Below are 25,865 nucleotides of genomic sequence, written 5' to 3' on the forward strand. Positions count from 1 at the left end.
TTGCTCATAAAGCAACATGTTCCTTATGTGTTTAAGAATAAACTAGGGGTGAATGCTGCAGCTGGCTATTAATGAGCACTGAATGGGCAGCAACACAGTGTTAAACTAGCAATGGGCAAGTGACAGTATTCTGAGGGTTGTCCCATCAATACTAACACTAATAATGATGATACATTTAAAAGGATTTACAATTGGATACAAAGATGAAATCTGATGCATAGTTTCAGTGTTAAATCTGAAACACAAAGAACAAGCCAAGAAACACAGTTTATAATTCAAGAATTATTGGATTACTTCAAATGATAATAATGATAATAATAATAATAATAATAATAATAATAATAATAATAATAATATCAATATTATTATTATTATTGTTATTATTATTATCGGCAGAAACAGCACAGCAGAAAACATACTGGCAAAACACAAATAAATTTGTGCTTCTAGCCCAAACACTGGTGCCACGGTGACATCCTTCCTCTCCCTCCCTCCTCAGGCGACTATGCAGGCGTCAAACATGCCCTCCGTGAGGCTGAGGTCTACTACAACATGGACGTGAACTGCCTGGACCCACTGGGCCGCAGCGCGCTCCTCATTGCCATTGAAAACGAGAACCTGGAGATCATGGAGCTCCTGCTGGACCACGGCATCCACACCGGCGACGCCCTGCTCTACGCCATCAGGAAAGAGGTGGTGGGTGCCGTGGAGCTGCTGCTGTCGCACCGGAGGCCCAGTGGCGAGAAGCAGGTGTGTGTCAAACATATGGTTGTGTGTGTGTGTGTTTTGGAGATAATTAAATATGCTAAGGTAATCTGAATTCATGCTGAATGTGTTTGCTTTCACTCACCCGTGCAAATTGTCTATGTTTTGTATTAGCATGTGCAAGTGCGTGTGTGCGAGGGAGAGAGTGAGAGAGACAGAGAGAGAGAGAGAGAGAGAGAGAGAGAGAGAGAGAGAGAGAGAGAGAGAGAGAGAGAGAGAGATAATGGCTATGACAGCCATCACAGTATAATGCTCGATGCCACATTCTGTTGAAAGGAGCGGCATTTAATGAACTCATTTTAGAGAGACTGTAAAATTGGATTTGAAGAAAAACAGTGAATTTGCTTGCTTAAGTGTGCATGTTTGTGTGTGTTGGGGGTGTCTGAGGAGAAGAGTTCCAGAGAAAGGAAGTAAAATAACGAGATATTTAAAATGATGTGTTTCCATGACGAGTTAGTGAGTGAGGAAAAGACAAGATGAGAAGGAGAGAGAGCGAAAGGAAGATGAAGAGTGGTGAACTGCTGTGTTACATCCTGGCAACCAAACCTTAAAGTTTTGGTTGTCTCTCAGTTGGAGGTCTTATCGTCTTCACAATCAATATTCTGAAGCATCATCTACGTTCTTTTAACAAACAGAAAGGAGACACTCGTTTCTGTGTTGTGCATATTTTAGAGAGCCCTTAAATGACTCTGTCATGGAATATTCAGGCCAAAACTTGATGGTGCTTATGTTTATTGCAGTGCTTTTCTTTACCTGTCTCCAGTTTTATTTTATTTTATTTGTGTTTCAATTTAATGTGGCTCTGAATAGAATGGTAAATATATGCTAAACCATATCAATTGAGATTATTTTAATTTGTTTTTGCCATGTGACACAGAGAAAAAAAGGTCCTTTTAACGAACCATTTTTCCAGTGTTGTGTGCATTCAAGATGGAGGAACTGAATGGCCAAATTTTGTGAAGATGTTATGCAAAAAATTGCAAAAATTGAGTGATGAAAAAAAAGAGTCTAAAAAAAAGTCTAGTCGGCTACAAACTTTTTTCCATTTTCTTTTAAATCACAAGCCCAGGGGGAACGTGAGTGTCCAAGCGGTGCCTATAATAAGAACTTCAGTGTGTGTGATCTCCTCTCTTCTCCACCGACAGCTAAAGTTGATGCCTTTTATCTCCTGGCGAGCAAAACTGTCGACCTTTGTGCCGTACCTCTCCATCTGACTTACTCTGACTCCCCCTCTCTCTTTTATTACCTCTCTGCCTCACTCCGTTCATCCTCCCCTTCACTCCTTTTTTCACCCTTCTCTTCACTCCCTTCTTCTCCACCGTCCTCCTCCTCTGCTACCTGATTAATGGCAGACAAAATGCAGTTTTCTCCATCAGCAGCTCACTAGAAATGGTAGGATTCAGGCTGCGGGGACCAATAATGCACGGAAAGGAGAATGAAATCAGAAGGTTTTTATCTGAGTGTAAGCAGGGGGAAAAAAAAACATAGTTGCACAAATGTGCAGCTGAAAAGAGAAAGAGGAGGAGAAGGCAGGAGAAATTTCGAAGGAATGAGAAATGGGGAGAGGCAGAGAGAAGAAGTGGAAAGATTGTTAGAGAAGAGGAGATGGAGTCATGCAGATGAGGAGAGGATTCTGCAGCTCCCTCTCGCACTTTCTCTTTGAAGTGTGAAGTGTGTGTGTGTGTGTGTGTGTGTGAGTGTGTGTGTGTGTGTGTGTGTGTGTGTGAGGAGATTAAGTGTGTGCGTGTTTGTTTGTGTTGCCGGAGCCAGAGATATTATTTTTGGGGAGGTCGTTTTGATCTGCGGTGCGTGGGTGCACTTTTATCAGCACATCTGTGGATACATTTTACAAGTCAGTTTTGGTTTTTAGTTAGTTCTTTGAAACCACCAAATAAGAAAGAAACAATTAATCATATCACCAATCATCACAATGAAAAATTCCAAAAAAAAGCCAAAAAATTGCAGCATTGTCTTGTCATGATTTTGTAGCTTCTTATTTTGTGTGTTCAGCTGTTTTTATAAATAAGTAAGACGTTACAAAGCTGTCACATTGTGACATTTAGGAAAATAATGGCATATCTGCTTTTGACCTAAAGAGACCGTATATCTGCCTATGCACTGTGACTGGTGCAAAAAAAAAGGCAAAAAAGGGAAATGGAATATTTGTGATACACTGAAAGATGAGCGCTCTCCCCTGTATTTAGAACATCCTCCTGTTTTGAGCTTTTTAAACCCCCTTCAGTTGTCCCTGATAAATGGATCATCACTAAGCCTTTAACCCAAACCAAGCTCAGAAAAACAACTCAGAATAGTAGCGACTTGGGAGAGTCAAGGGAGACTTTCCTCGGGATAGTCGTGCTCTGAATACTGATCAAATAAAGGCACCCTTGCTGATTATTGCAGCTGTAAAACTCTGGATTTGCACAGTGACTGACATTCGCTTGATTGCTCTGTGTTCTGTGGAAAGACAGTTTTAGCCACAGATATGAATTGTCCCGCTGTCTTACTTATTAAAGTGGAGATAATTCATTTTTTAAGTTCCTTTGTTCTTAGCGGCCCCCCACAACCCTAACTGCAGGAGGAAGTGGGTTCTAGAAAATGGATGGATGGAGTTTTCACAAACAAATGAATCCCAGTCTTTGGACTTGAAAGTAACAATATCATTTTGTTGCACCAAAAAGGAAAATCAGTCATGTAGGGTTAGTTCATATTATGCCTGCCCAGGTTGTGTTTTCCTTCCCTGTCCAGTTATGCTCAGAATTGTAAATGTAAAAAAACAATCTTGGACTCTACTACTTAAAAATGTAAATGGGAAGGGAAATAAAATAAGAAATCTTATTGGGAACAAGTGTGTAAAGTTCTGAGTAAGACAAGAGCCGTGGAAAGTGAGATGTGACAAACGTGGCAAGTGAGGAAGGAGAAATTTCGGAGATACCGAGGTGGGAAAATAGGTGAGGGGGATTAGGGGGGTACGGAATGTGGGAGACTGAGCAAAGCACTCGTCTTCCTTTCCCCTCCGACACATGAAAGAGTCCATGTGTGTTCGCTGCTCCTCAGCCTCCATTTCCTCCAGACTGCTCTTCTCACTGTGTCTGATGTTTCGGAGGGAGAGAGAGTGTGTTGCTGTGGTTCCGGACTCGGGTGCCTTATGTTTTGAGAAGCCACAGACAGTTTAATGTTGAATTTTTAATCTCTATCCAATCCACAAACACTTTGCTTCAGCAATAATAAGACTTGGATGAGAAGTTTCTGCGGAGCAAAGTCGTTTCTCAGCATGATTAAATACTTAATGAGGTTTCGGATCTTGTGTGCAGGATCGCAGTCGGTAGCAGCTGCGTTTGTCTTGGCTTTGCTCTTGTTTAGTCTCCAAAATGTTGACAACTGAGACAGATATGATCTCCTCCAGAATTACAGCGCATATGTCTTGCAAGCTTTTCAAAGTTTGATTGGAAAAGAGCAAATTGTTCTGCGTGTTCTGGAAGAATTCTTAAACTAAGCCTAAGCTAAAATGGAAGCTTCATTTGAAATTATGTTTTGAATATTTACTTTTGAAGTGGCCGTCTGGCTCCATTGCTGAATAAGTTCAAGGAATCAATAAAAATTTTACTTTCTCTTACATTCCATCATTTGTTAGTTTTGTGTTTCAGCCCCACCAATCAAATCTCCTCAAATCTTTTTTTTATATTATCAGTATCATTATTTCTTCATCATTGGAGAGCAGAGTGGCTTGCATTTATTTTTTTAAATCATTAATTTGTGAAAGATTCTTCATAAGAGGCTTGAATAAATTGTTGAGTAAAATACCTGGAAGACCAAACTATCATCCTCTTTGTGCCTTTAATGACTGCCCTGTCTGGCTGTCAGTTGTATTAAAACTCTCTTTTACACTGTAGTTTCCCTCTAAGAGAAGCTGCTCACTGGCGGGTCAATGAGGGATGTAATGAGTTTTGGAGGGGTTGTGGCTTTAAATAAATGTACCTCCTCAACATTGTTGAGCAGGGAACTTCTTTTGTGGAAAACCCTAATTTAATTTGCTTAATCTATTTCAAGTGTCTTTAATTTGATTCAGGTCTTTTGGTTTTGCAATAAAAGCTCATTTAAAATGTCTGTTTTGTTCATTTTCTCTCTCTCTCTCTGAGCAGCCAGTCCGACAGTCACCATTTAGCCAGCGGTATCACAGCACCTGGGACTTTTAATAAGATGGTTTTTCCCTGCAGCATTTCATTAATGACTCTTTGCCACTGCAGGTTCCCTCGCTGATGATGGACAGTCAGTTTTCAGAATTCACCCCAGACATAACTCCCATCATGCTCGCTGCTCACACCAACAACTATGAGATAATCAAGCTTCTCGTCCAGCGGAAGGTATTTGTTGTGCATGTTTCTCTCTATCAAAGGTCATTATTACCAGATAAAACTGTTTTGTTTTTTTTGTTTTTTTGGTAAAACACTATCTGGCCACTTTCTGTGGTCCACCTATTCAACTGCACAGAGTGCTGATAGTCCACCTCCTAGTGCTCTTAGGAGTAGTCCTCCTAGTGGACTACAGCAGCACTGGACCACTCTAGGGTGTCATTCCTCTCTCCTAAGAACAGGAAACATGAGGCTGCAGTTCACACAGGCTCACTGAGACTAGCCAACAGAAGATTGGAAAAAAAATCCCCTGGTGTGAAAAGTCTTGGTGTCTGCTGTGACATTTGAATGGCAATGTTAAAGTTTAGTGTAAACAACATTAAAGAAACATGAGTACATTCAGAGCAGCAATGTCACATCACAAAGCATAAAGCATCTCAAAACTCCTGAAACCGCCTCTGCAGCCACCAGATCTAAATCCAGCTGTACACCTTTATGATGTCAGGGAAGGATTTGCATTATGGGATGTTATATGCAACTGGTTCCTTTACAGCAACTGTGTGATTCAGATAAATTGAGTAGTTATGATCATTTATACTTGTTTTGTCATAGGTCACCATTCCCAGACCGCACCAAATAAGATGTGACTGTGTGGAGTGTGTATCCAGTTCAGAGGTCAGTGTCACTTTGTCACAAAAATATACAGCAAATTAGAACAATTATATACAATATTTGCACTAAAAAGAAAAACAATGGTATTTAATTATGAACACTGTACTATTTAAAAAAAATATGCATACCTAGACACTGCCAAAATTTACTAATGCATTAATGAGAGGGTAAGTTCAGCTTTTATGTATATATACATATATATATATATGTATACATATGTGTGTGTAAGTGATTATATTGAATATATATTGGATACTGAAAAAAATGTACCTCTCAGGTCTAATGTACCTATAGACCTGTGCATGGTCTATATTATTCTTAGAAAGCTTTCAAAAAAACAAAAACAATGCATTTTCAATGGGATTGTTGGGAGGAAAAGGGGGAGGAAAATGGGAGTCTTCTTGATTGTTTAGTCTCTTGTTAATCTCTTTGCTCTCAAAGGTTGACAGTCTTCGACATTCGCGGTCTCGCCTCAATATCTACAAGGCTTTGGCCTCACCATCACTCATTGCATTGTCCAGCGAAGATCCCATCCTCACAGCCTTTCGACTTGGCTGGGAACTCAAAGAGCTCAGTAAGGTTGGTGTAGTTATAGATTTCCTCTAATTGTGTTCACTGCCAGTGGAAAAAAGCTCTTCCTGCAGTAGAACATGTTTGCACTGTTTCTTGGAGAAAGGTTTTTGCTCAATTCTTAAACAACTTAAACAACAAGTGACCTCGGTAGGAGGCCAGGCTTGAATGTGTAAATTCAGCATCCACACAAACGCTTCTTTTACGAAACATATCCCTTTTAGGTGGAGAATGAGTTCCGACAGGAGTACGAGGAGCTTTCACAGCAGTGTAAACGCTTTGCTAAAGACCTCCTGGACCAAGCCAGAAGTTCTAGAGAGCTGGAGACCATCCTGAACCACAGAGACAACGACCAGAGTGAAGAACTGGACCCGAAACAGTGCCATGACCTGGCCAAGCTAAAACTGGCCATCAAATACCATCAAAAAGAGGTAGGAACTCCACCTGTATGGTGTCTCCAGTCAAATGTCATTTTGCGGGCAACTGTGGTTGTGTCCAAAAAAGGTTAAGCCTAAAACAAACCAAATGGAATTTTAGAAAGCTATCTAAAAGCTTCACTAAGTTGATTTTGTACTTAAGTGTAAATTACAGATATATTTGAATTGAATTCTAATTCATAATTTAATTAATCTTGTTCATATTTGACTAACATGTGGGTAGTTTAACACAAGTCTCTCATTTGGGTTAGCGATACATGTTGTGCTGAATGTTGTAAACATTTCAATCAACACAATACAGGATAATTGGAAATGTATCTCCTAATAGTATCCCTGTTTAAGGCTGTTTGAGTGCAGTGCAATACAACATTGCACAAACAGTATTCTGATTCTCTTTATTTTTTATTTTTGGAAACACACACACTTGCCCACAAAATCCTGCAGTATAGGATTTCTGAGTCTTGATGGGACTTTGTTGCTTCCCTCATGGGGTATGTGAGCAGAAATGGAACATAATGTGTGTGTGTGTGTGGTGGAAACAGGAAAAAGTAGAAAACTGAGGCCGAGCACGTATGCTGAAGAATTAGTGGGATGAAAAAGAGACGAACAACAGGGAAGCGAGATGAGTGAGTGAGAACGAGCAAGTTAATGAGCTGGAGCAACTGCGAGAGGATATGCAAACAGGAAAGAGGGATTTAATAGGGCTGAAAGAGAGAAGAAGAGGGCTTGAGGGACGAAGCAAGTGCATGAGTGAGAGAGAGATGGAGATTAAAGGAGCGACTGCGCGAGAGGAGGACATAGAGTTAGACAACCCCGAGGCAATCTCCGCCTCTGTCTGTCCGTCTGCCTGCCTGCTCCCTGTTGTTTGAGCTCCCTGCGACAGAGGGATCCTGCCAGACGCATCTGAGAGGGCACGGTGAGGTGAGCGGAGCCAGGATGACGGCAGCCATGGGCTGATATGTAGATGGATGGAGGTAGACGGAGAGACGAGAGCAGGAAGTGAGCAGCTTTGTCTCTCTTGAAGAGGGGAGGTGACACAGGTAAGTTCTGAGGGATGGAGGCGGATGCGAGAGGACGTGGGCGGACCTGTGGCACGCACCTCGCCGGAGGGAACCGCAGGAAACGCATTTGACCGTGCTTGAGAACCTCCATCGATTGGGGGATTTCAACACAAGTGGGCGCTCGGTTCAGTGTGACATGTGCCAACACGCAGGCAGGGCTAGAGGAGGTGGACTCAGCTCTTCTCTCTTCAACTCCTGGAGTTGTTGGTTTCCAGGAAGAACAAAAATGCCCCACAATTCGTTGCGAGACACGACAGATATGTTCTGACCATCTCGACGCCAGGCACTTAGCAATTGTTTGGAATAAGGAACAACGTGGTTCAGCTCAGCTTCTTTGTGTGACACTGTTGTACATAGTATATATAACTCCACTCCTCTTCGTGCTCCTCACCTCTCTTCCACTCAACTCTACTCGGTTTCAGTTGTTTTCTAGACATTGCATTCACCCGATCAATATTCTTTTTAACTTCACAGTTTTTGTGCATGGTGTTTAAAACTTGAAGATAGCTCAACTACAATTACTGTTACCTACTTATTGCTGTCATTCTTTCTGGGATGACAGAACAGTGAGAGACAAGGAGAAGAGGGTTTGATAACAACTCAAGATACTTAGACCACATTATGAAAGTTCCTGTTGTTTTAAGCATCATCCTTGAGCCCTGTTAGGAATACAGTGTGCTCAACTGTGTTAGTTTTTGGATTTAACACAAGGTGACACAAGTGATTTTCCAGGGGTAAGAACTTCAAAGAACTTGAAAGTCATGTAGTTATCAAGGTGTCTGTGCCAAATAGCTGAAATGTGCAGCTAAGACAGAGATAAACGAACAGCTAAATGGTGCTCACTTGCCCTAACATTCTAGTGACAGAGGTGACGATTTAATATATAACACAGGCTTTACCGAGACAGCAGAGTTGATAAAGAACATTAGCATATAAATTGAGGACTAAAGAAGTAAAAAAAAAAAAAAAAATGTTAATGAGTGATTCAGTGTGCCGTTTCATCATCATCCCCTCATTGTACAGATTTTCTATCGTCGCTCCTGTTAAGTTCTGTGCAGGGATTAAATACTGGTGTCTCTGAAAAGGGTTAAAGCTTCTCTTATGGACATCACACTTTTGAACATTTAAGGTTGTGCTAAATGTAATTCAGCATTGAACTGGACACACCTTTTTTAGGACAGGACTCGTAAATGGAGAAAATGCAACCGTTTGGAGGGCACAGCTGGTCAGGAGTGACAGCACATATTTGTATAAATGGTAGAAAATGCAAACCAAAGTTCATTATTTTAGCCACGTGCAGCTCCAGGGAAAGGTTCAGATAGGATCTATGCTAATGAGCCATGTTCCAGCAAGTAAACGGCAAAAGCCTTGAGAAGAAATCTTGAAAACACTGAGGCTTGATTTCATGTTGTAAGTCCTGTTGGCAGAAAGTGACAATAGCAGGAGGTAAATAGGAAGCAACTCGGAAGGTTAAAGAAGGCAATTCATTGTTTTTCAATCTCGTCAAAAGTTAAACATTTTTTTTAGGTGAGGTTACAACATTCAACTGACTCCAAAATCTCTACTCAATGACTGATCTTTAAAATCTGCAATATCTCTTTTAAAAAATTCCATGTTGCAAAATACTGCAGCAGTAAATCAACTCATGTTGCTCCTGTTTCTTTGATGGTTCAGCTCGCATTTTTTTTTTCATCATAACTGGTAAAGCAAGTATTGCATTATCTTGAGAGACCATTTGAGCCCCCAATCTTTTGATTTGTTCCAACAAAGAAATCGCTTCAGCATTTTGCACCCAAGATAGAAATATTTCAATGGCACGTCCTTCTTTGCAGCATGACTGACATTAACTTGGAGGACTTTGACTGCAGCCTGCTCCTCTGCTGCATCCCTGCACTCAAGCGGGTGAGCAGCTTCTACACCTGGGAGGTATAATTGGCTGCAGCGCTGGCGGAGCGGCCCTTTGAGCAAGAGGCAGGCAGAAAATAGCAAGTCTTACTTCGCAAAACATCCCCCCGTTTTCCAGCAAGAACAGTAGGCTTCTCTCAACCTGCGAAAAAACAAGACATTTTCTCTCATTTAGAGTGAAGAGGAGGGGAGAAGCAGGCGATGATGAGATTTGAAGATTCGGGCAACTGCTGAAAGGGAAGCAGATGAGAAGACAGGGAGCTGTCAGTGGTTAATAGCAGAGGACAGAAGAAAAAGTAGGATTTTTAATCATGTTCATATCATCCCTCTATCGTCCCTTATTTGGTTAAATTGTAAAAATTTATAGCTGGAGCAGAATTTGTCTCTAGTGTACATTTAAAGCTGTGAATAAAGTTTTTCTCCCCCTCTTTCATGTGCATGCAGACAGATTTGACTGTGGTCTCGACTCTAGAGACAATCTGTCTCTAGACTACAGATGCTGCGACAAATGGGAATCTTGTTTGGCTGAGATTTATTGAAAACGAAATGAAATAGAGGGGAGAAAGTAAAAAGAATGAAATGGAAGAAAAGAAAAAGTGCTGACGTCAACTATCCATCATACTCTGAAATGTAGTTAAAGCGTGGAGAACCGATTGTCTTAATATTAAGCAATATTTCAGACCTCCATTTTGTGCGTTATTTTGCTGTGCTCTCCAGAGACAGCAGTACTTTCTTTTACAAATACAGCTGATTCAGAGAACAGAACAGCTCAGAACTTTGTAAGCTTTTAAAGGTTTTTAATAACACCTACATCAACTCTTAAGCTCCACTGCTCAGTTGTGACTAAATACAGGACAAAGAGTATGGAAATTTGTACTTTGTTGTTTTTTTTTCCTATACTGTTGCAACAAAGACTTTGGAAAATCTGCCAAACACAGATTTCTTTTTTTTTTCTTTCTTTTTCAGTCTGGTATTAAGAAAATAATCACACAGGCTTAAGTAGTGCACCTTGCATGAAAACAACATATTTTCTTTTTTTCCCAACACTTTACATCATTTCTTATTTCAGTTAAGCTCTGCTGATGTTGTCTATTTGATAGAAATATATATGTATATATATTTTTTTTTAAATTGAAGTCCTTTAGACTGGACGCTAACCAGATGGGACTTTTTCTTAATGAGAGAATGTAAATAAGAACTGCTACAGATATCCATTAAAAAGAGTATTCATCCATCCGTTTACATCCTCCTACTGTCTAAACACAGTAGTTTTCACTCTCTGTTGTACCTTTCGAATGTTTCCTTTTGCTCAAGCTACATTGTCAAGGGGCAAAAGTACAAAGCAACTCTGAGAGGGAAGAACAAACACCAGGCTCGGGGGGTTGTTACTGACCTGGAAGAGGAATCAAAGAGGCGTCAGCGTGCATCATTTCCAGTTCTGGGTTGGGGTGACTTCGAGAAAAGTGTGTTTTACTACACACCTGCTGCGAAGTGGAACAAGCAGAAGAAGTAAAACATGGACTTCTTCTTTCTGTGAAGTCCACTGCCAGGCTGGACATACGTTATTGTCAGAAACTCCTTGCAAAAAAAAAAAAAAAGTTAATTCAATTTTCAGAATATTCAGAATAATTCAACTTTCAGACTTCGCCATACTTGCTGCCTCCTTCGTGTGGATCTCCGGCTCGTGTGGCCTTCGTGTTTTGATAAGCAGGTGTGGTAATCTACGGTAATTGGCTACTGTGGTACCGGCTGTTGCAACTTTCTTAAGTTATTTTTCCCCTTGAAATATTATTTCTTAATTTAATACATTTTAATTTGCCTTTGTGTGTGTCAGCCTGTCTCAGGAGACACGATACGAACGCACTCAGGACACTTATGTAAGACCTCCCAGCACTGCTCTCTCTCTCTCTCTCTCTCTCTCTCTCTCTCTCTCTCTCCCTGTGGCAGCCCAAATACGTGCCCCCTCCTTTCCTTCTTTTCTGTCCATTGTAATATAATGCTGAGAAAATCCTCCTCCCTCTCATCAGATTTCTGATCTATGGCTCCATTCAGATCAGCTTCATATGCCTGTTGGTTTTATTGTGTTTTTTCTCAGTCGTCTTTTCGCTCTCTGCTGTGTTCCTTTATTATTCAACGTCTCTTGTTTGGGTCGAGGTTTCTCACACACTTAGTACCGCCTTTGTATTTTACACTGGGCTTTTACAGAATGTTACAGAAAGTCTGATATAAATATGACATAGAATGTGCATTTGCACACAAAGATACGCATGCAGTGTGATGTGCGATTAAGTCAGTGTTCACATTATTTTGACTGATGCAAAACTCATTGTGGCCTTTTAAAAAATGTTTTGTACATTTACAAAACTTGGTCGAAGAAAAGACAAATGTGTGTGTTGTTTGGAGTTTCTGTATCGCGATACACCAAGTAAGTGGCAGACCTAAAATCTGCCAATGTATGATAATTGTATGTAAAATAATGTAAACAATGATACATAAAAGCACCAAGAGGGTTTCAGACTTTTAGTTATTTGCTGTTAATTGCTCAGTATACATTAAACCAAGCTGGCAGGTAACTGCGCAACCGGTTACACAGCAATCAGCTCCAGTGTTTACGCTTGTTATTGTTTTGAGACCCAAGATGGCCGCCCTTTGGGTGTTACATCACCTAACAATAGCGTGCGTGCGTGCGTGCGTGCGTGCGTGCGCACAAATCTTAGTGTGTGTTTCTGGGACCGTAAGCACATTGCGGTCCCTGCTCTCCTGTGTGATCAATGCAAATTACATCTCCAATATAGTCTCCTTGCCCCTGCGGGATCAGGACAACACACACATACATACACGCACGACCGCACACGCACGACCGCACACACACGCATGCATACACACACCATTGTTTCGCCTCAGCATTCCACACACTCGCACTCTGTCCATCTTGCCTTTTTAACCTTGCATGTGTCTCTGGGGAAACCAGGTCATCCCACCAACTTGTCCCCCATTCTTTAATTCCTCCATCGCCCTCTTTGTTCTCCTCTTCCTCTCTCTCTCTTTGTGTCCTCGTATTGTTTCTCCGCTCTTGTCTCATATTTGCTGTTTTTTTCCATTCAGCTCTCTGTACCTCCTCATGTTCCTTCTTGGATTTGTTTGCGATTTTTCTTTATGACTCGTTCTGCTCCATCACCTCCCTCCACAAACTTAATTTAATGTGTTTTTCTTTTTATTTCCTGTCCTTATATGTTGTATCTACTCCTCTCCATCACGTTCTCTCCACTCATTTCCTCTCCTGTATTTTGTGTCTTCTCCCTTTGCTTTTAATACACTTTCATTTCCTTCTTTAAAGCTTTTCTTTTGCTCTCATTTTCCACGTCTTTTCTCTCCTGCTTTCTCCCCTCCCTACTGCTCCTGTTCCCACTTCTCCTCTCTCTAAATGTGATCATGGAGGAAGAGTGGGGCGAGAAAATGGGGAGAGGAGGAGTGACTCTGGGTTTTGAAGTCTGAAGAGTTACATAAGTGCAAAATACCATTTAGTTTAGACTCTAAGTTAATGGCCGAGCTTTGGTGCGCGAACACGCACACAGCCAGCGTTAGCCATTATGCCAAGGACCTTAAACTGTGAAATCAACTCACTGATTGACTGTAGAACATGCTGGAAGTAATGAAGTGTGTCCAGCTGGCGGGCAAGGAGGTGTTGGGGAAGTGGCAGATACCTTTCACAACACCTCTGCAGTGCATTCTGGGTTTGTTCCGACAAATAAGTGGTACCAGAAAAAGTGTGAAAGGCTGTAAGACGAAGAGCAAAGAGGTGTGAAGTGACTGGAGATGATGACGAGGAGGAGGAGGAGAGGAAAACAGAGAGAAAGGATGTGGGGGAAAGGTGGCGAATAGCAAATGACATAGAAATACTACTAACTTCCACATGCGCTTGCATTTATTACATTGTTGCGTAAAAAAAGTTACTGCTCTTTGTTTTTCTCTATACGTTAGTTACAATTTTGATCTGGTTGGCAATATGATCATTTGCAAGTCAAGACGCTGAGGTTGGAAGAGCCTGGCAGAAGGCAAGAAGAGGAGGATGCAGAGGACAGGGTGAGACGGAGACAGTTGATGACCCCTGAAGGAAACAGCCCAAAGGAAAGTGGAATACTGGTCTTGTTCATATTTTAACACATTGTGAGTGTTCAGTGCTGAAAGAGAAATGGAACAGAACAGGTTAAGGACCCAAATGAATGTGAAAGAATTCTCTGAGGCCATGTGCTGGTCATCATTGCTGCTTACTGTCAGGTCTTTAGTTGCAGATCTTTGCTCTTGAAGTATGTGGGTCCAGTCCTCCGTTTTGAAAATAAGTTTATAGGGTTAATGGAAACAAATTTGCTGTTGTGGTTGTATTTGGAATTACACAACCTGTTAGTTAATTAATCTCAGCCCTTGGGGCAAGGGGTGTGCTGAAAAGATCCACGGTGCTCCCAGACATGCACATGTTTTCACTCTTGTTTTATTGGGTGAAACTGACCCCGGGATGTAAACAGACACACACACATACACAGACACACACACTGCTACAAAAGTGCCCTGGGGTCTTACACTTTAATGATCAGCTGTATTGAAACCTGAGGGAGAGCAGGAGGAGGAGGAAGAGGAGAAGGGAGCATTAAAGGTCATCAGAGTTGATGAAGAAGTAATGACAGCAGAGCACTAAAAGATGGCTGGCTAAAAAAAAATGTAGAGAGAATAGTGCCTCAGTTTTTATCTCCGTGTTATGTACGGCACAGTTAAGTGTCGGGTGCGTGCCTGTGGCTGTGTGTACGTGTGTGTATTCATGTGTGATAATGCAGCCAACATTGCTGAGAGAGGAGGGAGGCTCAGAGGGTCTTCAAACCAACACAAATTATTCACTCTCTCCTCCACTGCTGCAGACAAACAGAGAGAGATAGGCAGAGCATGGGGTTTCAAATATACTTAAAAATGACATAATCTGGTGGGAGTTAAGTGTCAACCCTCACTTTAATGATGGAGTCATATGTCACTGTCACTTTGAAAAAAAAGATTGAAAAGGATCTGTCAGATATGAAAAGAGCCGCACCAGGATCAGGGAGAGACAATGACTCAGTTTGGCGACAAGGCAAAAAAAAAAAAAAAGAACACTTTTGGCTTTCAAGGCAGTGAATGTCATTGCTTTTACGAAAAATTGCTTTCAGAAGCATTTCCTTTGGATGTCTGAATTTTTTTTTTATATAATTGCATCCTACATGCTCTTGGCTTTGAAAATAATTGGAAATACTTGAGAAATTCATTGCTTATTACTGCATTGTTATTAGGATACAATAATACACATAATACAATATCTTCAACCAGTTGTGTTAAAAAAAAAAGTCAAGGATCCTAAAATTACCGTATCAAATTTGGCACTTACAATTAATAATGAAGGGAAGTGGTCCAGTCAAGCCTCAATAACTAACAAGTGGTTTTAAACAAGTGTCTACACATTAGGAATTTATAAACATTTGTAGTTTTTTGTGATTACAATTGGGCTTATAAAAATGAGTTCCGGCTTGGATATATTGATATGACAATGAAATATGCGTGAGATAAAGTTTTAATAACCACTAATGGTGATTTATAGAATGATTCTTGAAGTTGAGATCCGTCCTGGTAATAAAACTTCTGTATAGGACAGCCAACATCCTATAAGTTTGAGGTTGAGGTTGCAGAGGCAGCATTGGCAGCTGGCAGGTGAATTGCAGTCACGGCAGATGGTAGCTGAGTTTCCATTGTCCTTAGAAATGCGCAAAACTTAAATAGCGCAGTAAAAACTGACAATGGAAACACCTGGATTTCGAAGAAACCTCTCAAATTCTGCAGAAAAACAATTTTTACGACTTTTTAAAGAGGGATTACAGACATTTTAACCTATGTCTTGCAAACGTCCATAGAGAGTTGGGTGCAACAAGAGGCGCAATGGCATCTCACAGATCATTAAGTGTTGCACTATGTCAATCTAAATCTGAAATCTGTTGAATCCCTCGTTGAAAACCGTCTCCCAGAGTCCCCTCATACGTGGCCTTTGCCACACACACCGACTTTGTCGATGAACTCTCATCCATTGCCTTTGTCTTTCATTCAATATTGTCATGGCAACCGCAGTCGATGCTATGAGAAGCGTGCCAACATGTAACTAAAGCTTGTGAGCATTCATCTTCACGAGAATTGTGAAGCTCGTGCCTTGTGAACGCATTTCTACTTATTTCAAATGTATGAAATATAGCTTTTATTTTGCAAAAAATAATGGAATGGAAATGCAGCTACTGATCAGCTGGAGAGAAGATTGTGACTGGTTAACATTAGAAGATCAGGAAACTGGTTGTAGCTCTGAACTGACAAGATTAATTTGTTTTCAATACTGAAAAAAAAGAGAAAAGAAGTTCAACTGAAGCTGATTTATTTGTTTGATTTGACCACAAAGACAGGCGCCAAATCTGATCTAAATCTCTCCTTTGTATGCTGATGGGAGCATTACTGAAGCCTATTCTTCTACTATTTAAATACTGACAAAGATTGGAGGAGCACAGCGTGAAACAGACAGGAGCTGACAGAGGAGTTGTATGAGAGGGCAGCAGGTGAGCGTGAAAAGAGAGGGAGGATTAGCTAACATGCCAGCTACAAGCAAAGAAGCATGAACAGTGGAAGAAAAAAAAACAAAGGGAAACAAAAGCGGAGTGAGGTGGGGAGGTGGACCAGCGGAAATCAACTCAGAAATAGACTCAGTGCAAAAAGCACAAGTGACTCACCCACATCAGCCTGTGGAACATGTGTATTTTCCTACCTAGCTTGACGCCCCATCTTCCTCTTCAAGGCACCGTGCTATGCAGATTTGCCTCAAAACTACAAACCTACAAAAATGATGTGTCTCTTGCCTGTAACTGAACTTCTAGATTTGACAAAAGTGCATCCTTTTTTTTTCTTCAGTTTTGGCTAAGACACTGATTTCTCAAGTTGTCCCTTTGTGATGTCAGACAGCCAGTGATACCCTCTCCAAGGCAGTTGGCATCATGTTGACCCAGGTGTTGACTCTTTGCTCACTCGTCCACCATTTTATTATTGGTACTTTGTGTTATGTGGCAGGTCCAACAGCGCAGCAGGTTTATCTAACTAAATAGAACAGGGTTTTTGTAGGAGGCTGGTCAGATGTTTGTTAGAGCTGAAAAGGTCTGTTTTTCAAAATAGGAGCCCGTTTAAACAGTTGAAGAAGTTTCAGTGAAAAGTAGTCGATTTAAGAGTTTATTAATGGAGTGTGTTCTCTCAAAAAGAGTTACTGAAGTAAAGTTAAGGATGAGGAAGAAAAGTTCCGAACAGAAACTCTGGAGAAGAAGAAATGCAAGTGACAGTTTGATAAATGACAGCAATCAAAAAGAGGCGGGACGTCTGCAGAAGCTGGAAATAAAGCAGCGGGTGCACTTATAATTAGCTTAGAATGATTAGAAAAGGAATTGATGAATTAATGTATTCATTGTTTCAAAGTGTTCTCCTTCAGAGTATGTAGAAAATGGTTCATAATAGAAGACGCAACATTATATAAAGTACTGCAGGGGATTCAGTATTTTTTTTTTTTTTTTTTTTGATTTGATTATTTTTTGCACAAGATAAGAAGATCAAACACAGTCTTTGGTCGCTGCATGAAATACGAGGCAACCACCAGCAGTCAGCCACCAAAAATAAGCCTGAAACGGGGGACACTGCTGTCCCCATCCAAAAATAACAACATTTGCTTCCAGCACCTGAGAAGCTAATCAAGCCTTATCTCATTGTCTCCCCCTTGCCCACTAATATTATCCATGTTGTAGGCCTAGTAGACAGGCACATAATCACTGGTAGGATAAAAAAAAAAAAAGTACTTGTTTTTTTGTACATTATCTGAAGTAGATTTTTGGTAAAGCTCCAGCTGACATTTAAAAGATGAATAAATTAATCCCATTAGTGCTCACTAATGGTGTCAAAAGTCTATTATTGTGTAAAGGATCATAACATTTAAGCTTTACATGATTTACCAAACTACATTTTTCCACTTTGATTCTTTTAAACAGAATATTTCCAATGTATCCCACTATAATATGTACAGTTATGTACACTTATGTTCCTTATTTTAAGGCCAATAGAATTCTCTCCCTCAAGTCAGTCAGTTCCAAGGTGCTTTTAGCACAGCAGCTAGGAGTTATCATCATCATCATTATAATTTTTGTTGTTGTTATTATTATTATAAATCTGGTTTCCTTGTCCAGCTTTTCATTCGCTCAACATGTTCTCCCTTGGTGACCCTCATATTTAAAGTGGACGTTTAGCTCAGAAGCTTCTCCTTAGTCTCTGTACTTTAACGTGCATTTAACCCACAAGGAAACTCCTGAATCATTGATATGTGTGCTTAAGGAGAAGACGCTGTCTGTATTTGTGTGTGTGCCTAAATAATTTAAATGGCCGGCTGTCCTGTGATACCTACACTCCTGCTGAATTATACATTAACAGTACCCTCAATAATAAATGTGTTGTGTGTTTGCTTGTTTGTAGCCTTCGATTGAGGAGTGTCACTACTCTGTTTGTGGCTTATTCATTGCATACAAAATTAATTATTGCTTTAACAAATCTATCACCTCCTGTTCTCAATTAGCGAGGTTAATGCGCACATACACACAAGCCTGCACGCGCACATATACATACACACACGCACTCAAAAATTGTGTGAGGTAGAAGGGAGATAGAAGAGAGTGAGTCATGCTGTGGAAGAACATTGTGTTCTGTGCAATCTAAAAAAAAACAAAAAACCTTTGTATTCTTGGCAGGAATTCAGGGCTAAACATTATTCCAGTGAACTGCTCCTCTAAATCAGTTTTGTTTTGAGATTATCAGTCGTTTAGGTTTCAATATGTAGATCGCTATGTCTCATGTGTTCACTGTAAAGCTGGGCATTAAGTATGGTGACTAAAAAAAAAATCCTCTTCATTTATCTGTTGGTTATCTGTGGTAATCTGTTAATGCACATATAGGCTTGTAGCTTGTATGCTAATTGCAGTCCACTTATATATGAAAATCTCAATCTCATGCCCCTTTGTCAAGGATAAACTATTTTTTCATGATTGCTTGGCTATTTTTTTAGTTTCTATTCAGGTGTTATCCCCTGTGACTGATATAAATGTGTACAGCTTGATTAGTATTTCACTGCTATGCTCACTGGCCATCATTTATCAAACATACACCAAAATAATGACCGACCGTGCTCAGATCAATAGACATTCGTCAACATCAAGAATCCAGAACAGTGAACGACAAGAAAAATGTTTTAAATAAACATGATCTTCACTCGCAAGTGAAAAACCATCTTTTTTGAGGGGGGCGTGGGGAATGATTGTCCTTCACATTTAAACACGTTCCTTAAAGTGCTTTTTGTTTTGCACTCTATTGTGCGCAGTATAGAGTTTGAGAAATAAACACAAGACCAACACATACTTCTACAACTTCTGCACATTCGTCTTTGAGAACTATTTTCTTGATCAACACCCATCCAAGTGCGCCGTCCGACAGAAAACTCGCTCGTTTTAAGGAGGCACTTGTGGGTTGTAAACGCTGTGATTATGTCACACATATGCTGACTACTGCCATGGCAATGACATCAAACAACAAAAAAATGCCTTCACTTCATACCAAGGACGCTTCACTTGCATCAAAAAAAGATGTGAAAAATGTCAATGTCAGCTCTCGTAGACACCGTGTGGAGACACAAGTAGCCTTAAAATAGCAAGCAACTCGACCTATACGCTGCAGAGTAGGACTAGAGAACCGAGAAGATGGTTTGTCATATAAGTGCAGGGGAGATTCTGATAGACTTGTTGAGGGATTTGTGTGTGTAGTTTACCTCTGACCTTTTTGTCTCTGCAACTTTTATTTATTGGCTCAGTGTTAGTGTCTCTGTGCATGTCAAAGTTGATGAGGAGATTTCAGTTTCTCACCACTTAGACTCTCAACAGTCACAGTATGCTGAATTCTGACCATCGTCCATGACTTCCATTGTATGTTACAGAAGACATAACTTTTCAGAACACCATTTTTTTCAATCTTTACTGTCCACGTTAAGAGACTTAAGTTTGCACTGTAGCCTCAGTTAGTTTACAGGAGTGGCACCCACTGTGGTTCTCTTGGTAGCAATCCATAGTCGCAACCAAGGTAGTCTGGGGACCATTTGACCAAACCATTGATAACTGCAGTAATAATATCCTTGTTGAAAAACACAGTTTCAGTTGGCCAAAATCATGTATTTCATTAATCACACACAGAGTCCGCTGTAAAATGAGTTCCACTCCTAAATCTGTGCTGGTTTCTCTGCTCTGATAAATCAGGGCATGTGTATGCAGGATGAGTGGAACTAGGAAAGGAGGAGCTACTTTATACTGGCTATGCAAGTTCACGTGGGGGTTAATGTGCTACGATATAGCACAATTACAAATTGTATGGCTTTGTGGTCTCATGTTACAAATAGTTTTTTTATTCCCTTGGCTTTGCTAAGTGTCTTTATTCCTATCATGCCAGCGTGGGTTAGTCTGCTGAGTGAAATTAAATCTGTGTCCGTGAGAAGAATTGGAGAGGAGGGGAAATTGGGTAAATCAGCAAAGTGTTTCAGAAGTATGTGTGTACATTAACTGCAGATGGATCATCAGAAAGGTTGAATGAGGAAATGATCAGTTATGAATAAGATTTCATCGAGGGGTGTGCATTAGCATTGCCATATTTGCATATAAATCATTAAGCGTGTTCGCAGATTAAGTGAAGCATTAGAATATCTGTGGGCCATCATAAATGTCTTCTATGAGTGGATTACATCAGACCGCTGAGAAATTGAATTATCTGGCACTACTCAGCAGCTGTTAGCATATTTCTTAGTTTAGCAGTCAAGGCAGAGGGCCCAGAAATTTAATTAGCTGGAGAGAATCTTCGGTTAGCAGATCATACTTTTAATGTTTGAGGCAATCTGAGCATGTCACTCCACTTAGTGTAATTCTTGTAAAGCATGTGGCTTAAGAGAAGTCCAAACCACCAACTTAGTGATGTATTTTAACGTAATGGCCGCAGTTAAACAGTGAGTTCAAGTGTAAGAAGGATGTTTACATTTGCAGCAGGCTGCAATAGAGGATGCAGATCAGTCGAGGCTCTGAGCCAATGCATCACACCAAGGTAGTACTTTGTCACAGTATCGCTATTATTAAAACATCAAACAATGTGTACTAAGGCATATGTTTAATCAAGCGACACCCTTTCAGTGATTAGAGTGTAGAATGTAGCTGCACCGCAATCCATTAGGGTGAGTGATTCCATCCAATCTTAATGGGATTCCAAAATGTAATTCAACTGAGATGATCTAAAACAGCCGTGAACAACTCAAGAATATATGGCTGTCTCTATTACTGTTAAAGCTATGGGGTAAAGCTGTCAGTCACAGATCTCTATTTTATTGTGGATAGGTTTTTGTTTTTCATTTTTCATTTTTTTTTGTTTTTGTTTTTTGTCAGAGCCATCTTCTATTATTTCTACATCAATTTGTCTTTCCTACAAGTCAACCAATCCAGCCGGCAAATGAATGAAGCCAATTACAAATAGAGAGGGTCAGGTCACTGGGCAGAGTCAGACCTTCATGGCCACCGGCAGAGTGCAGTAGGTAACAATCATATCCGGAAATTGTACATGTACAAGTGATGGCGCTAACAGGAACAAGCGCCATGCATTTTGACTTCTGAGAAGGACTTGACTCAGACATTCAGGAATAAGAGGAAGGACAAGTGCTGTGTTTTCGCACAGTGCGCCAATGCTGCCTGCCACTCTACTCAAAGTGGTTGAACCTTGTTCTTAATGGAAGTGAAGCTGTATGTTGCTGGTGTTATGGTGGTCTCCGTACACTGCAGCCCCCAATTGCTGTTGGAGTTGTTGAATGAATAGTCACTACAGGACTATTTTTGGTTTCTTTTCTCTCTCTTTTTAGATTTTGGGCTGCCTCTTTTTTAGTGAGAGAAAAAATATTTCTCAGCACTCTAGTAGCCACAGAGCCACTGGTCAAGCTGCTGAAAAAAAATGTATTTTCTTCCTAAAATTTGTTTTTGAAGCCAGGGCTGCATAGTAACATAGAGCATCCCTCTCTGAGTGGTCTTGTGCTCTCGTTATCAAGCTTAATTTTGGTGTCTCACCCACTCATTTTCTATAACCATCTCAGTTGCATTCAGGGTTACCAGGGTTCTGGGGTCCCAGCTGTCTTAGGGTTCTGGTTAATCACTGGGCCAACGCTGAGAGAACAATGTAGGGCTATTTAGAGTTGCAGTTGCCAACCAAGCTTAGTACTGTGTGAGGAAGCTGGAGTACCTGGAAAAAAAAAACTCACACAGATAAAGAAAGAACTTGAACTCCACACAGAGAGGCCTTGCACGGCTGGATGAACAAACCTGAGAGCTTCTTACTGACAGTGACAGTGCCAGCATATAATCCAACGGTCAATTTTTCTACTTCCAAACTACAGTTTTCCACAGCGGATTTTGGAGGATTTTAGAGTCTGTGGCATCAATCAATCAATCAGTCAACCAAATGTTATTTGTGCGCCCTTTGCAGGTTACTCATTCATTTTGCCTCAAAGAGTTTTACATTACATCACAACCTTAGTACCTCGAAACTGGATGAGGGAAAAACAAAACAAATACCGGTACAGAGGAAAAACAGAGGGAACCACAGAGGAGGGATCAAAACAAACAGACTTGCAATAGTTTCAAATAGTAAGCATAACAATCATCAGTGGTTTGAATGAGAAATTACAGAAGCATGTGAGCTGTGAGTCCTCAATGTATCCAGAGACAGGTGTAGAGAATCGGGTCATAATGATCTGTGTCTGTTGGAAGGTGGTTAACATTACGAGTGTGGTCCAGGAACCAAATGATGACACGTTTTTATAGGAAAATCTGTAAAGATGAAGTGACTTTTTACTGGCTTTGGTCCTTCAACACAAATCCCATGTCTGTCTCATTCAGTAACATGGAAATAATGAAACTAGGCAAAGACGTAGTTGTGCTTCTTTTTCATTCTGTAGGTTAACATGAGTCATCAGCACTGCTCTCCTTGTGGATTTTAACAAAATGGGTTTAGGGTCTTTTTAGGGAGTCATCCTTTCTAGTTGACTAATTTCCTTGTCTGTGGCAGCTCCCCAGAGATTTTTCTTTTCTGAAGCAGAGGGAGAGAGATTAAAAATACATGAGCCGCACATCCCTGCAACTCACTGAACACAGACAGAAATTTCTCCTGAAGAGTTCTGTGCCTGTGTATTATTGTGCCTCCATCAACAGGCAGCTATGCCTCTCCTCCCTTCAGCTGCATTGCATAGCTAATGCTGCATGATTCATCTCTGTATGTTTGGGAATTGATTTTTAAATGTCACTTGAAACCCAGTGGACTGGCTGCAGAACAGATATCTTGCTCTAGTTGTTGTTATCGTGGGGGCATGTTTGGCTGCGTGGGTGCCACTTCTAGCTGTCTCTACTGTTTTATAACCAAACAACTAAAACCTCCTCAAGAAAGCTCACTTGCCTAAAAGCTGTTGACCTGTACATATATATATATATATATATGTATATATATATATATATATATATATATATATATATATACATGTATATATGTTTTCCTGTATTAAGAAGCCTTGTCAAAATAAAGTAGTCTTGTCTTTATTTATTTGTCTGCCTTGTGTTTCGTCCTGGTAACTTCTAGAGCAGAGACATGCACACACAAAACTTGTGTTTTCGGTGGCCGTATGCATGCGTGTGTGTGGTACATGAACTTGTGGGATTAGCTTTAGGAGAGGGTAGCTTCTGCTCCCAACACACTGATATTAAGTCTAAGATTTTGGGGTTTTCACTTCACTGACTTACGGTGGTGGAAGAGACAGACAAACTCCTTTAATCAATTAAAGACAGGCTAGAAAATCTTTTTTAAAGTGTCCTACTTTAGCTTTTTAAGCGGGGGAAATGATTTCAACTGAGGGAAAGGATTAGAATTGAATGGCTGGAGACCTAAAAACTCGGCACAGATCAGAAAAGCTAATGATGCTTTGGAGAATATCAGCATGCTCCAATAATTAATGGTCCCATAGTATATGCACATATTTATTTTTCATCTCACACTCATTTTTACATCCTCTAACAGTAATGAACTATCCGTGGCATGTTAAAGCATTTTGTGACGTCACACAGAACTGATTTCCTGAACCAGTTCATGAGCTTTGAGCAGAGGAGATATTAACATGCGTCCTGGTCCATGTCCTTGTGTCCATGTGTCCATGTGTCTTATAAAGCTCTTTATTGCTGAAGAAAGACATCAGTAAGATATCTTTTGCATATCAATAAACACAAACAGCCAATGTAAATGATCCAATTATGAGTCATACTATCATGCCTATGCTATATTAGAACCAGGGGTCTCTGTGTTCTTGTCCAGGCGTGAAAATAATCTTTTACGCCACTGAGAGGCGAAAAATTGCCTTCTGCACATTGATTATGGTTATTGCGATGCTGCTGCCTGATGACTGGCTACCTGCTGCTCCATCCCTCACTAATGTGCTGTCGGTTTAAAATGAGCTCATTTTAAGAATCCATTTACATCACATCAAGGACTACTCACATTATGGGATCGCAGCCCACAAAATCATGGTAGCATCCCTGGGACTAGTTCATTCTGGGGCTGTGTCCTTTCCTTCCCCCTCTTCAACTCCTCTCTGCATGCTTAAGCGGCACTTTTGATAAAGTTTGTATCTGGGTTGTTGTTTTTTGGTTTGTTTTTTTCAAATTCTTTTGAAAATCAGCTTTGATGAGGATGTTTGCAAGCTCAAGCTCAAGACTGAGACAGATAAAAAAAAAAAAAAAAATAGGAGGAGCAGACTGGCAGAGTTTAGAGAAGCCCAAAGATCAACTACCCAATTAGCATACTGCTGCTATGGCAACAGCAAACCAAACTGAGGAGGTTGGATGGAGGAGAGGAATGAGAGAAAATATGGAAAGGTGATGGCAGGAATGGCTCAAGGAAGACAGAAAGTAAAATAGGTTTGAGAAGCACGGTTGCTGTATGGTTGGAACATGCAGAATAAAACTGAGGGTTTCAGAGGAGAGTTTAGAAATGGAATGGTAAAGGATTAAAAAAAAGAGAGCGAAAAAAAAGCCCGGATCAAAGGAGACAAGATGAGAAAGGAAAGAGAGAATGCTAAGAAGACGATGTAATGAAATGAAAGGAGGCACAAAAATATAGGAAGACAGGAAGGAGTAGGTCAGAGAACGGGTAAATGGAGACAAAAAGAGGCAGAGGAGAATTAGAAAAGAGGGATTAGAAGCATTAGAAAGAAGAAGGGAGAATAGGGAAGCTGAGAAGAACAAAAATGAGTGGCTGAAAAGGAGGAGGGGAAGACAAAGGTTAAATAAAAAGAAAGGCAAAGAGCGAGGACTTGAGGAGGAGGGAGAGGAGAAGGGAGCAACCTCCTTTGTTTGACTTTTAACATGTTATTTTTGTCCTATCCGCCGTTTTTTCCCCTTCTATCATTTCATCTCTATAATTAAATCCTCTTGTTCTCCTCTTATCCTCTCTCACACAGAGATAGACAGACATACACACAGCATTGCCATTGCACGCACTCACACACAAGTCAGAAGCAGATAAGAGGTTGAACAACTTGGTTTGCACCCGATATGTGTGTATGTGTGCGTGCGTGCGCACGTTCATGCGTATGTGCGCGCGTCAAGGTCATACGTAATCTAACTCTTGAAGCGTGTTTGTTATTAGACACACACTAACTTGTGGTTAATTAAATTGGGAGCAGACAAATCTGCCCCTCCTAAAAAGATGAAACGCTGTATGTATAACAACCTCAAGTGGGCAGTCTCCTCTCTTCATCTCCATTTTTCATGTATTACGCAACCGATGGGCTCCCTGCGCTTATAAAGAAGTAAAGCTGCTGTGTAAAACCACAGAAACAGACCAGGGGAAGAGGTTGCTACCAGTTTAACGATGGTTACTGCTGTTTAAAGATTGCAGCATGCATCTTGGCAGTTTGG

The 25,865-nt window shown here is 40.6% G+C and overlaps 1 protein-coding gene across 1 annotated transcript in view; it reads left to right on the plus strand.

The window, feature by feature from the left end:
* Positions 1-25,865, plus strand: part of trpc5a (transient receptor potential cation channel, subfamily C, member 5a) — an 85,623-nt gene that overhangs the window by 33,730 nt on the left and 26,028 nt on the right. The window contains exons 4-8 of the mRNA XM_076034188.1: positions 500-750; positions 5,013-5,129; positions 5,730-5,792; positions 6,231-6,368; positions 6,584-6,790. Of these exons, the coding sequence (XP_075890303.1) occupies positions 500-750; positions 5,013-5,129; positions 5,730-5,792; positions 6,231-6,368; positions 6,584-6,790 (776 nt within the window). The remainder of the gene's footprint in view (positions 1-499; positions 751-5,012; positions 5,130-5,729; positions 5,793-6,230; positions 6,369-6,583; positions 6,791-25,865) is intronic.

This window comes from Nelusetta ayraudi, unplaced genomic scaffold, assembly GCF_046127955.1.
Source record: "Nelusetta ayraudi isolate G7.1 ecotype Tasmania unplaced genomic scaffold, CSIRO-AGI_Nayr_v1 ptg000042l, whole genome shotgun sequence".
NCBI classification, from domain to species: Eukaryota; Metazoa; Chordata; class Actinopteri; order Tetraodontiformes; family Monacanthidae; genus Nelusetta; species Nelusetta ayraudi.